At 40.1% G+C, this 12420-nt stretch overlaps 1 protein-coding gene across 1 annotated transcript; it reads left to right on the plus strand.

Moving 5' to 3' along the window:
- Positions 1 to 10162: 10162 nt before the first annotated feature.
- LOC140561635 (histone H2A.Z) lies at positions 10163 to 12109 on the plus strand. The gene is made up of 5 exons (XM_072686862.1): positions 10163 to 10241; positions 10602 to 10679; positions 10962 to 11075; positions 11473 to 11602; positions 11765 to 12109. Exons 1-5 carry the CDS (start codon positions 10239 to 10241, stop codon positions 11824 to 11826), a joined length of 387 nt encoding a protein of 128 aa, XP_072542963.1. The 5' UTR covers positions 10163 to 10238; the 3' UTR covers positions 11827 to 12109.
- Positions 12110 to 12420: the final 311 nt, after the last annotated feature.

Raw genomic sequence — 12420 nt, forward strand, 5'->3', positions numbered from 1 at the left:
GAATGAAGCCATAAATCAGTGTGTGGCACCATGCTCTTTCCTCTGGCTGTGATTCTGGAGTGGGCACTGCTCGGTGTTGGCCTTTAGTAACAGGCTTGATTGGGACCACTTCCAAATAAAAATGACTACTGTGCAAACCTAGCACTGGTATGCAAGGATAAAGCAACTAAAAATATCAAAGTGTTCTTGCATAACTGTCATCAGTGCAAACCAGTAAATGAATAACAACACAATGCTATATTCTACTCTGCTGAGAAAGCCCTGCTGAGGAATATAGTTTCTCTGTCTCTGTCTACAGATAGTAAACGATTGTTTTTTACTGTAATAAATCGCAAATTTTCTGTTTGCAGTTTGTAGAGTCTTCTGTCACTCTTTTACTGTTACCATCGGATTCTTTATCACTTCTTTTAGGAAATGCCTATTGCACTCTTGGAGTAACTGTAACAGGACGCCCACCCATAGAGAGAGCAGCAACTGTCCTGTCAGTAACTAGGCTTCGTGTGCCTTTATATAATGGGCAAATTATCTGTAAAAGCCATACTTCCAATGCCATCTTCTTAACTGTTTTCCCGCTCCTCAGAAGTCAATAACAGTAAAAAAGTAAGGTTCACTTACTTTTTCTAGCCTGCACTGTGTATGTTTACTCAATGTGCTCCACAGAAGGCATGAGCAGTACAACTTTGTGTGTGTGTTATTAATTTAGTTAGATTGTGTTTGTGACTGACCATAATCATTTTAGCGCTGCCCTTTACCTCCTGTTTGGATGAGCAACCAATCTCAAATATGGAACACTGGATATATCCATAGAAGAACTAAGATTGGCCAACTGTGTAATGAGCAAATCTGTATTTTATGGCCCTTTTCCAGACTAATCTTTTTTACAGAATGTATAACCAAAATACTCAATTACGTTTCTAATAGATTCAAATAAAGTCAACAATAAAGTAATTTTTTTCCCATTATACTGTGGCATATGACTGACAGTATCAGTAAGGGTCTTTGCGCAAACTGAGTGATTTTACATTGATGACTGGTGGTGGGAAGTAAACCATATTACTTTTTGTCAGCTGGTGCATGGTGACATAATCTAAGATCAAAAGGCATTTCAGATAGACATGTAGTATCACTTCCACACTCATCGTCCAGATTTAAAACTGGAGCAAAACTGGATTTTTTTTTTTTTTTACAAACTGTGAATTTTAACTCTACCATATTAACATTAGATAATATCTCCCCAATAAGCTGAGCGCTCAGGTGAAGCTTCGCTCAGAGTTGTTCCTGTGGAAGTAACTAAAAGCTTCTCAAGCATCACTGCAGGTTTAAATTAGTATCTGTGCCTGACTCTCTTCAGAAATGGTATTGTCCAGCGCTCCACAAAGCTGGCATTTATGGCAGGGTTGCTATTTGGAATTGGGTTGTATCCAGGGCCAGTGGACTACAACACGTAAACTGGTAGAAAAAGCACAAGCCACGACCCCTTAGCAATGGAAAAAGGTATTAGGAGCTGACAGAGCTGTCCTCTTTCATCTTTTTCCGTAAATATGAGTGAATTTATGGACTCTGGAGAAAGTAGCCTCCATGCCTTCACCTCAGAATGCTGCCAAAGCAATTTGTGGTCTGATAATTGCTCAGAATGGTCATATAATGGCCATGTAAATGCAAGGCCATTTTACAGGACATCCCATAGTGCAAACTCTATTCTCACCTAATGTTCCATTACCCTAGGCGATAACTGCCCTATACACACTGCAATTTAAGCATGGTTTCATGGATTATCAAACATTTTTCAAGGGTTTCCACAAGAGTTTGTGGGCAATGGTGGCTCAGCGGTTAGAGCATCAGGTTAATAATGGAGAGGTTGTGGGGGTTCGATACCCAGGCTCAGCAGGCTGCCACTGTTAGGCCCTTGAGCAAGACCCTTCACCCTCTCTGCTCCCCAAGGTGTGGCAAATTCCAAATTTTGGAGGCCAAATTCCACCTGTGTCCAACACAAATGGTGAATATGGTCATCTTTGTCTTTGTCAAACAGTTCTAATGATCCAATATATGGTCCAATATCCTTCCATACACAATTCAGTTGTATTATAACATTCCAAGAAGGCTCAAAAAATTATGCAGAAGGCAAAAGTTGCCCCAAATTCTTATAAAGTCCTTGATTCATGTGTTTCCGTTATTTTGCCCACCGTTAGTTTTTAATCTCATAATATTTAACTACATCCGTACAGCTGGTGGATTTGATGTCTAATCATTTCCTCAGGTCATGTGTTGAGTTGGTGATCTGCTTGCTCTGTGTGCTGAGGAGACAGAAGCAGAAATGGGTCAGCTTGTTCTGTGAAGCATTTCAAGCAGATGCATGTGAAATATGGGATCATGGTCTCAGGTTCTTCACAGGTCTTGTGAGTAATGTGTGTGTGTGTGTGTGGGTCAGTGAGAGAGGTGGTGATCAGTGGAACGCATACTGTGTGGTCAGCAGGTATCAGTAATGGATTGCTAAACATCTTTCAGTAGCTTTGTGCAGCACACACTACTTCAGCTATGCCTGTAACTCGATTCCAGTGATTTGGCAGAAGCAGATTTCTCACCTCTTGCACTCTATGGCACACCGTTAAGTCTGCTGTATCTAATGTTTGAACTCAGGGACACAGTATTGAAATCACAGAGCTGCTAAATACAATTGAGCTGCCACATTCTAATAACAGCAGCAGCAGAAAACAATCTAAATACTGAACTGGACAGATTGGATAGAGGCTTAAAGCAAGTTATTCATACAGTGTGTTAGTGAGGAAGATGAAGAGCAGGGGCGAAGTGTGTTACGAAGACTAAGGGCAAGAGGGAAGTGTGTTAGTGAGAAAGCTGAGGAGCAGGGGTGTGGTATGTTAGTGAGGAAGATGAGAAACAGGGTAAGGAAGTTGAAGAAGATGAGTGCAGTGTGTTAGTGAGGAAGATGAAGAGCAGGGTGAGGAACACTGAAGAACAGGAGTGCAGTGTGTTAGTGAGGAGGATGAAGAGCAGGGTGAGGAACACTGAAGAACAGGAGTGCAGTGTGTTAATAAGGAAGCTGAGGAGCAGGGGTGCAGTATGTTAGTGAGGAAGATGAGAAACAGGATGAGGAAGATGAAGAGCAGGGTTGCAGTGTGTTAGTGAGGAAGATGAAGAGCAGGGTGAGGAACACTGAAGAACAGGAGTGCAGTGTGTTACTGAGGAAGATGAGAAGCAGGGTGAGGAAGTTGAAGAACAGGAGTGCAGTGTGTTAATAAGGAAGCTGAGGAGCAGGGGTGCAGTATGTTAGTGAGGAAGATGAGAAACAGGATGAGGAAGATGAAGAGCAGGGTTGCAGTGTGTTAGTGAGGAAGATGAAGAGCAGGGTGAGGAACACTGAAGAACAGGAGTGCAGTGTGTTACTGAGGAAGATGAGAAGCAGGGTGAGGAAGTTGAAGAACAGGAGTGCATTGTGTTAGTGAGGAAGATGAGAAACAGGGTGAGGAAGATGAAGAGCAGGGTTGCAGTGTGTTAGTGAGGAAGATGAAGAGCAGGGTGAGGAACACTGAAGAACAGGAGTGCAGTGTGTTAGTGAGGAAGATGAGAAACAGGGTAAGGAAGATGAAGAGCAGGGTTGCAGTGTGTTAGTGAGGAAGATGAAGAGCAGGGTGAGGAACACTGAAGAACAGGAGTGCAGTGTGTTAGTGAGGAAGATGAAAAGCAGGGTGAGGAAGTTGAAGAACAGGGGTGCAGTGTGTTAGTGAGGAAGATGAAGAGCAGGGTGAGAACGTCACCCTGAATCTATCATTAAAGTCAATGCAGATATATCTAATTCCAAGTTATTTTTGAGCATTTGTATTGGTCCATTCATCATGATTTTGACACAATGTAAAAACCAACTGCCAGATGATTCACATTATGTCAAACCGTTTACATGAGTTAAAGGTTTGTTGAGTGACAGCAGTTATTTGCTTTTTAAAGAGTATTTGAGTACATTTTATTACAGACCATTTTAACTTTTGCTCAAGTATAGTTTTAGTCAATACTTTCACTCATGACTGAGTAAACATTTGTCAAAGCACTCATCCTTTCACTTTTCACCAATCCTGCGGAGAAAGGATAGGTAAATAAATAAGGTGTCCTAATATAAAAATTGCCTTTAGTCAATAACATCATGAGGATAGGGATGTCCAGACTTCTTTGTTTGCCCTATTAGCACCATGACCCTGAACTGGACTAGGCAGATAAGATGATTCAATTCAATTCAATTCAATTCAATTTTATGTATATAACACATTTTAAACAAACATTTTTACAAAGCAGCTTTACAGAGATCTGGGTTCAAGCCTCTTTTGAGCAAACTAGTGGCAACAGTGGCAAGGAAAAACTCCCTTGGGTCGAGAGGAAGAAACCTTGAGAGGAACCAAGACTCAAAAGTGGAACCGATCCTCCTCAGGTCGACACCGGATCATAATAAGAATCAAAAGAGGAATAAAAACAACAATAAACAAAAGTGAATTAAGAAATAAAATGATAAATGTGGTGTCAATCCATACAAGATGAAAATGTGTGTGAGAACAATGAAGTCCATGCAGAGAAACAGCCAGAAGTGTAGTTATGCAGTGAGGTGAGGATGAATCAATGCAATAATGATGATGATGATGATGATGATAAATATAATATATAATAGAATACAATACAATATAATAGATGTGTTCATTGAGTGTTGCTATGTCTCAGCCTAGTTGGTGCTCCAATGTAGGCTAGTGCTGGAAATATACTACTATGTTTTCATAGCTACACTAGACTTTTGGGTCTAAAATTGTGTAGGAGTGATATGAGGGGTCCAGCAGACACTGCACAACTGTATAAGCAGCAATTAACCCCTTAAGCAGCCTGTGGTTTGCAGTGTTACTGCAAACTTCTAATACTAAAGAATCACACAGCCACGGAAGTGCTTATAGTTACTGAGTAATAGTCCTCAGTGTGTAATAAGCCTTTCAACAACTTTATTTAACAAATTTGATATCAGAGATAAAGACTTCCACAAGCTTTAAAAAAAAAAAAGTACAGGACCGAATCTCTTTTTCCACTGAGAATGAAACTGGTGTCACCAGATAAACATCGCAGATCATGCTGGTGATCTGCGACCCGCTTTCATCAGCTGTCTGATGCAACACAGAAGGAATATTGTGAAGTGAGGACTGCTCTGCTTTACAGTGTAACAAATGTTGTTACATGAGAGAAAGAGTGTGATCAGTCATGCTGACTCTGATGCTCTCGAAAGCATGTGAGAAATGAAAGTATAAATGAACTCTAAATGTCCTTTTGCTTGACACCGTTCCAAGTCATAAAACATCCTGTTACATCAGGAAGGCCATCAAACCAAAGGGTCTTTAGTTACCAGCTGATGTCTCTGATGTAACAGTGTTTTATCAGTTGTATCAGTGCGGAGGGGTCTACGTTTAAGAGTACACACAGCCACCTTGTGGACACACGACTGCAATGAGCATCAAATGAGAAGAAAAGAGTTTAGGCCTGGTAGTCTGCAGTTTCTCTTCTTCACGTGATGTGCTTAGTATTCCAAGTATGTCAAGGTATTTATTTAAAGGTTAAGAGCTCACTTTCTAGTGTGTAGTGTTTATGTTTTGAGTATATGGCTCAGAAATCGAAGAAGGTAGAGGGTAGATAGATGTGTGAAGGCTTTGTTTTATGTAATGTTTTTATTCTAACCATATTCTAGTACACAGTGAATCGAACAGCACTCCTCCAGTACCATGGTGCAACACAGAACACTATGCAAGCCCAGCTAACAGACAACGTCATAACAACATTCAGCAAGGTTACAGGTAGGTCAGCCTGTAAAGTTACAGAAATTAGCACTCCAGAAATAACGTTCCAGAAATATCATTCCAGAAATATAATAACGTTCCAGGACTGTTCAGAAAGTGTGTGGCGGAAAAATGGTTTTTAAACAAACAAATAACTATCAGCTAATGTTGTGGAAAGTTTTGAATTAACATTTCCAAAACAAAACAAATGTTTAAACATTGATACAACTGATAGATGGTCACACTGATCTCACACTGATATACACTGTTACCAATAAAAGTGCTTCAGATGGTTCTTTAAGCGACGCCATAGAAGAGTCTAACAAACCTTAATTAGATGTAAAAGTTCTTCACCCTCACACATCTCGATTAGAAACAGGATTCTTTATGAAACCAAAAGTGGTTCTTCTATGGCGTCGCTCAAAGAATCATCTGAAGCACCTTTATTTTTAGGAGCGTTGGATATTTAATGAATGTGACATAAAAGGTTTTCCAAACTAAAGATTTAAACATAGAATAGAATATTTTCCTTTTTTTAAAAAAAGCCAGTATTCACACTACAGGTATCTTTGAACTATTAGTCTATTCTAACTAGCTAAGGTTTTCTTGGGTAAATAGCAAAGCACTTTGTAAGTCGCTTTGGATAAGAGCGTCTGCTAAATGCCTTAAATGTAAAATGTAAATGTATTCAATTTTGTGAATAAACTAATAAATATAAAATGTTCTAGAAACACCCAGGACAATAACAAAGCTTTGCCATGTTCAGAGAGCATTCAACTATTCAAAAATTGTTAACTGGTAGACTACATAAAATGCAAATGTGCAAACATTTATCTGGACATACTTTAAAGCCACACACAGTTCATGTGCATAATAACTAGCATGTAACTCAGCCTGACCAAAAGCCATGTAAAATTCTGCATTGGTTTTAAGACAAAAGATAAATTCTAATCTATCTGACCAATGCAAGAAATTACAAATGTCCCATACATATCTGTAGTTGTTGACTGAAAGCAGTCTGTAAAGTAGTCTGATTAAGGTTCACAATAAGGTTTATAATGAGATTAAAAGATTGTACTGTAGTTCCCAAAGCTAAAAAAGTCAGTTTTTCATTTTTTTTTTTTATATATATATATAATTTATGTTTTTTTGCATATGAAATAAAACATTTTGTATTATTCTGCTGTTTATTCGCTGCACTGTAAATTTTATAGTAAGCATAAGTGCAGGATGTTATTTTTCAGTTAGTTAGTTAGTTAGTTAGTTTTCAGTTCATCAATAATAATTTAACCCCTTAAACAGCCTATGGCTCACCAGTGGGCCGAAAGTGGTATTACACTTTACCTAAACTTAACTTCTATTACTAAAAAATAGCCCCACCAGTTTGTACAGACGTCCAGGTAGTTACTGAATAATAAGCCTTAGTATGTAATAAGCCTTGCTTTGTTAAGGCATTAAGCAGTAAATTTTGATGATAATGGACATAATATAATAGATGTCATATTTATCACTGCGGATATTGCTAATATATATAAAATAACATATACCACAGCAGTGCTCCTGTTGCCAAGCAGTTTAATTATAGCTTTTAATTATTGTCTTGGGCTTTTTACTCATGGTATCGAGGGCCCGGTTTTTGCTAATGCTTCTGTTTACTGTGATTAAAGATAAAATGGTTAACCTTTTGAACTGTAGGACCCTTTTCTCAATTATCTTGGGGGTGGGGAGGCCTTAGAAGCTGCGGGACAAACAGGATGAAAGGTTCTGTAATGTGTGAGGTTCTGAAACGTCACACATTAAAAGTTGTATCTACTTGTTTCGTTTGCCCTTTCTAGTTTGTTCCAGTCTGACTTTTAAAACCTTTTTTGTTGCGTTTTTAAAAGCATGTGGCATATTGTTTTGTCTTTGTAAGTGTGTGTCCAATTAAGGAACTGTTAGGGCTCCGAGTGGGCCAGTGGACTAAGGCGTCGCCATTATGATCCAATTATTGCTGGATTGAATCCCGGATCATACTGCTTGCCATCAGCAGCCGGGCTCAGAGTGAGCACAATTGGCCTAGCTCTCTCAGGGGTGGGTTGATGGATGGCAGTTCCTTCCCACATCACTCCCAGTGTGATGTTGGTCAGCACAGGCATCTGTTAGCTGCCATGTCAGAGCTGGGGAGCTGCGTTTTCCGATGCTGCATCAGCAGCAGTTGGAAGGAGGCGGTGTCTGGCTTTATGTGTTTTGAAGGAGACGCTTGCTAGTCTTGGGGGCATTGCTAGTGCACGTGGGATTGTGTAATCGGTCTTGGGTGAAAAATGAGGTAAAATTAGAAATAAATATTTTTTTTAAATGAAGTGTTTGAAATTAAATCCATTGAAGACATTGTGGGGGGGTTTGTGTTGGTTTATGATTACAGCACCATTTCATTTAATAAGAAAAATATATAATAATATAAAAGAATCCAGCAAAAACAAGCTACAGGTTTGGATATGTTAGCATAGAAACACTCAAGAAGCATGAATTTACTTACTTTGAACTGCATTTTTCACTTAAAAAATATATATATCATGGTACTAAATTTCTGGCCTGCACTAATATGCAAAACAGGCTAGATGTTGAGCCTTGAGACACGCTGGTTATGACAGAGACTATGAAAAGGTCTTATTGTAATTCAGTATGTTGCAATAGGGCCCACCCGTTCACATGGATGAGCTGTTAAGGTGGTGAAAAGGGTGGAATAACAGGGTGTGAAATGACCTCAATATGACTGTCAGTCTTTCAATTGGCCACTTTTGCAGTCTCCTTCTTGTCTGGCACGTTGTTGCGTAATTGCATGCACTGTTTATTCAGATCCTGCTGTGCTCGAGCTTTAGTATAGACTGGGAAGTGCCAGTCATTTTCCCCCCTTTGATTCATTATCATTATCTAAGCACTTAATTCCGGTCAAACAGAAACCACACACACATGCATCCAAACATCCATACAAGCACTGATATCATTCATATCATGTTAATGAGGGCTTCAGTACCAGTAGACTTTTCACACACACGCAGTGATTACTGTATAATCTATATAATCAATAGAATTCAAGCAGGCTTTCATCCCTGTGGTAGAAGCCCAGTCTCTTGTGTAATCATCAAGCAGCATCACATGCATTTACATTTATAGCATTTAGCAGACGCTGTTATCCAGAGCGACTTCCAAAAGTGCTTAATCATTCACTCAGAACATTCAAAGCTAACCCCCAATTCAAGATACGTTTGAGCCATGACCCTGCCAGAAATGAGTACCCAATCAATTCACAATTCCTAGAAGCTGAATATAGTGATTACTAAACTATGCAAAACATGTACAGAAGCACAAGATATGTGTAAATGCTATAAAAGCCTTAATAGATATTAGTGCTTAATGAAGTAATCATGAAAGAGGTGGGTCTTCAGTTGACATTTGAAGATAGCAAGTGATTCTGCTGTTCGGACAATCGGGGGAAGTTTGTTCCTCCACTTTATTCGCGCCAGAACAAAGAATAATGTGGATGCTTGTCTGTCAGTCATAAAGTATGCCAACAAAAAATCTGCAATAGCCAATCACCACATTCAATAGACAATTCTATCACTGGACAAATCTTTATATTGCTCTGTATGTAATGTATCACAGATAAGGTTGGATTATATGTCTTCACACACAGATAATCTCATGCAAAAGTTCAGTTCTATCCCTTCATTTTCTACAATGTTTAGGTCAGGGTATGTGTTGTGTCTCCTCATATAGTGCATTGTGGTTTTGAGGTATACTCTGGATCATTGTCCTACTATAGAAACTTACCCTGGTTGTTGCAAAGGTTCTCTTTTTTAGAAGGTCTCAGACCTTGATTAGCAAATCAGTCCTGGGTTTTGGTGAGCTTACAGTTGCAGGCCGCTATGAGGGCTCACCAGAGAATGCACATAAGCTGGAGAAAACCACAGAGCTCAGGACTGGCACGTTTTAAAGGATACATGCCAATTTTCCATTAAAATTTCCATTAAAATGCATGTTTATACTACTTTTTTTTCTAAACATGCTGCAAAAGCTCACAAAGACTTTTAAAAGTACTGCATCATCACTGGTTTTGTGATATTAGCCTTGAAATTGGGTCGAACAGAAAATCAATGGTATCGTACATGGAACATACAGTACTTGGCGGCAGTTTCTGATAATGGACTACATGTCCCGTAAGGTTTAGCGATCACTGAGGGACCGCCCCATCGCTGGGATAAGCGCTGTTTAATTGGTTGATTGTGCGCCGAATGCCAGCACGACGAAGGCTATTGGCTCCTTCATGAGCGCCGAGTCCCGGATGTACTGCCTTGTGGAACTATATAGCGAAGTGAAAGGCGCGTAACTCAGTTTCAAACGAGGTGTTCTGGAATTGTCTCGGCTTTCGACGGCGGTTAGACTCGCACAATGGTAACGAAAATACGGCTCATTCGGTTGCTTTCCTCTTGTTACTTGCGTTTGGCGTAATTTTAGACGGTGTTTCGGCCGCGTTTTTACCCCATATTCCATTCATTTAGTTCATTTAGTCTGCACCCTATTGTTTCCGTGGCTAGTTCTAGCCAGCTAGCCTAGCTTGCTAGCAGCTAACGACTCGAAGCCAATGCGCTGCTTCGACAGCCAGCTAGCTTAGCCACGGAGTCTAACGTAGATTGCTAGCTCGCGCTTCGCTTGTAAACCGCGAGCCAAGGGCGTCGATCGGGGTCCTAGGTTTTATTACTCCAGTTAAAACACGAGAAAGAAAAACACCGTTTTTATGCTCTTCTCTTTTAGGCTGGAGGAAAAGCTGGTAAGGACTCGGGGAAGGCGAAAGCCAAGGCTGTTTCGCGCTCCCAGAGGGCAGGACTGCAGGTTTGTACCGCGGCGCTAACAGGCGGGCTCTACCGTCGCCCCGCTTCAAGTGTTTATTTCCATCGTTATTGTTGAGCATTTCAGCCCGCTGTTGTGTAGCAAGTTCTCTAACTGTAGATAAATTGATAAAGTAACTAATTAAAAAAAATGAAGGAGCGTATGACTGGCTAAGACGCCCGCCACTGAAGGTGGATGGTAGTAAATACGGATTGAGTGTTTGCATGCTCTGCTTGTTTGTGTTCTAGCTAGCTAACTGTTCTCTTTGTTTGGCATGCCTCGCAGTTTCCTGTTGGACGTATTCACAGACACTTGAAGTCCAGAACTACAAGTCATGGACGCGTAGGAGCCACTGCAGCTGTTTATAGCGCCGCTATTCTGGAGTACCTGACTGCTGAGGTAGGACTAGAACAACATGCAGCCATGTGGGAAATGAGAACTCATGTGTTTCGCTTATTAGTGTTAAAATAGGCAGCGATTGTACAGCATACAGTTTAACACATAGCTCCAGAGTTCCAGCTGTGGCTTCAGTGAACTTAATTCTTAGACGTATGCACTTGATCTTTGCAAATTTCTGTTGGCAAATGTAGTCTTGATTGAGTAGAAGTAGTTCTGGTGCAGTCACTCGTTCCCTCCATACGTTGACTGCAGTCAAAGTGAGATGCGCGCTGGCCTGTCTGAGTTTCAGTATGTGGTGTCCTCTGAGCAAGCTGTGTATTTGGTGGCTTGTTGGAGTTTGGCTGACCATGTTTTGTTGCCTCACTCGTTGGTTTTGGGTTTTTTCCCCCCTCTTAAGGTTCTTGAGCTGGCAGGAAATGCTTCCAAGGATTTGAAGGTGAAGCGTATCACTCCTCGTCACTTGCAGCTCGCCATCAGAGGTGATGAGGAGCTGGACTCCCTCATCAAAGCGACCATTGCTGGTGGTGGTAAGTTGTGCACATGCCTGATTTTTGACTCCATTCAGAAAAGGCTGCTAAGTGCAGATTACTGTTCACCTGTAGAATATTGGAGTTCAGCATTTGCATGGCTCAGTTTGAGTTTGTGTTATGAGTTACATTAAACAACGGTCTCGTTTCTTCCCTTTAAAGGTGTCATTCCCCACATTCACAAGTCTCTGATTGGAAAGAAGGGACAGCAGAAGACCGTGTAACCTGTTGGGCGAATAACGTGTGGGTCATCTCAGGACGTGCTCTGAAAAGATTCCAATGTGTGTTCATGTAGATTGGTATAGTTTCATTACCTTGTGTTTGGCTTTGCATTTACTCATTTCTGGGGTATTTTTTTAAAACATGGCTTCAAAGAAGCCAATTTTTATTTTGTTGGGTTTAAACTGTAGTGTACTTTGTGATTTTTAATCTGCAAGTTTGGTTATTCGCTTTGAACCTGTGAAGTCTGAGGGGGGGTTTTAGTCAAATAAAGCTTAGTGCACTGCATTTTTGTCTCATTTCTAAGCCTTTTGCTCATTATCTGATGCAAATCTCTTGTGACATTAGATCATGATCTGACTAATACTTAATCAGCCTATACTTTTTCTAGTTAAAACTGGAATCCAAAACCTGCCAAAATGATTGGTTCTTCTGTAATGAATTTATTTAAATTGAGTTCAATTAAAACAATTACAAGTTTTGAAAAAAGTGGTTGTCCCCAGACAAATTTTAGCTATGTTTGGGGTTTTTTTCTCATTTTGTCTCCAAAAAGTGTGCTTTATTTATTTTTTTTTTATTTATTTTTTTTTTTTTTAAAG

Source organism: Salminus brasiliensis, chromosome 9, assembly GCF_030463535.1.
Source record: "Salminus brasiliensis chromosome 9, fSalBra1.hap2, whole genome shotgun sequence".
In the NCBI taxonomy this organism is placed as follows: domain Eukaryota; kingdom Metazoa; phylum Chordata; class Actinopteri; order Characiformes; family Bryconidae; genus Salminus; species Salminus brasiliensis.

Excerpts from the sequence above, each read along its gene's own strand:
- LOC140561635 (XM_072686862.1), top strand. Across the intron at positions 11,076-11,472 it reads TGGAGTACCTGACTGCTGAG|GTTCTTGAGCTGGCAGGAAA; the intron begins GTAGGACTAGAA and ends CCCCCTCTTAAG. Across the intron at positions 11,603-11,764 it reads AGCGACCATTGCTGGTGGTG|GTGTCATTCCCCACATTCAC; the intron begins GTAAGTTGTGCA and ends TTCCCTTTAAAG.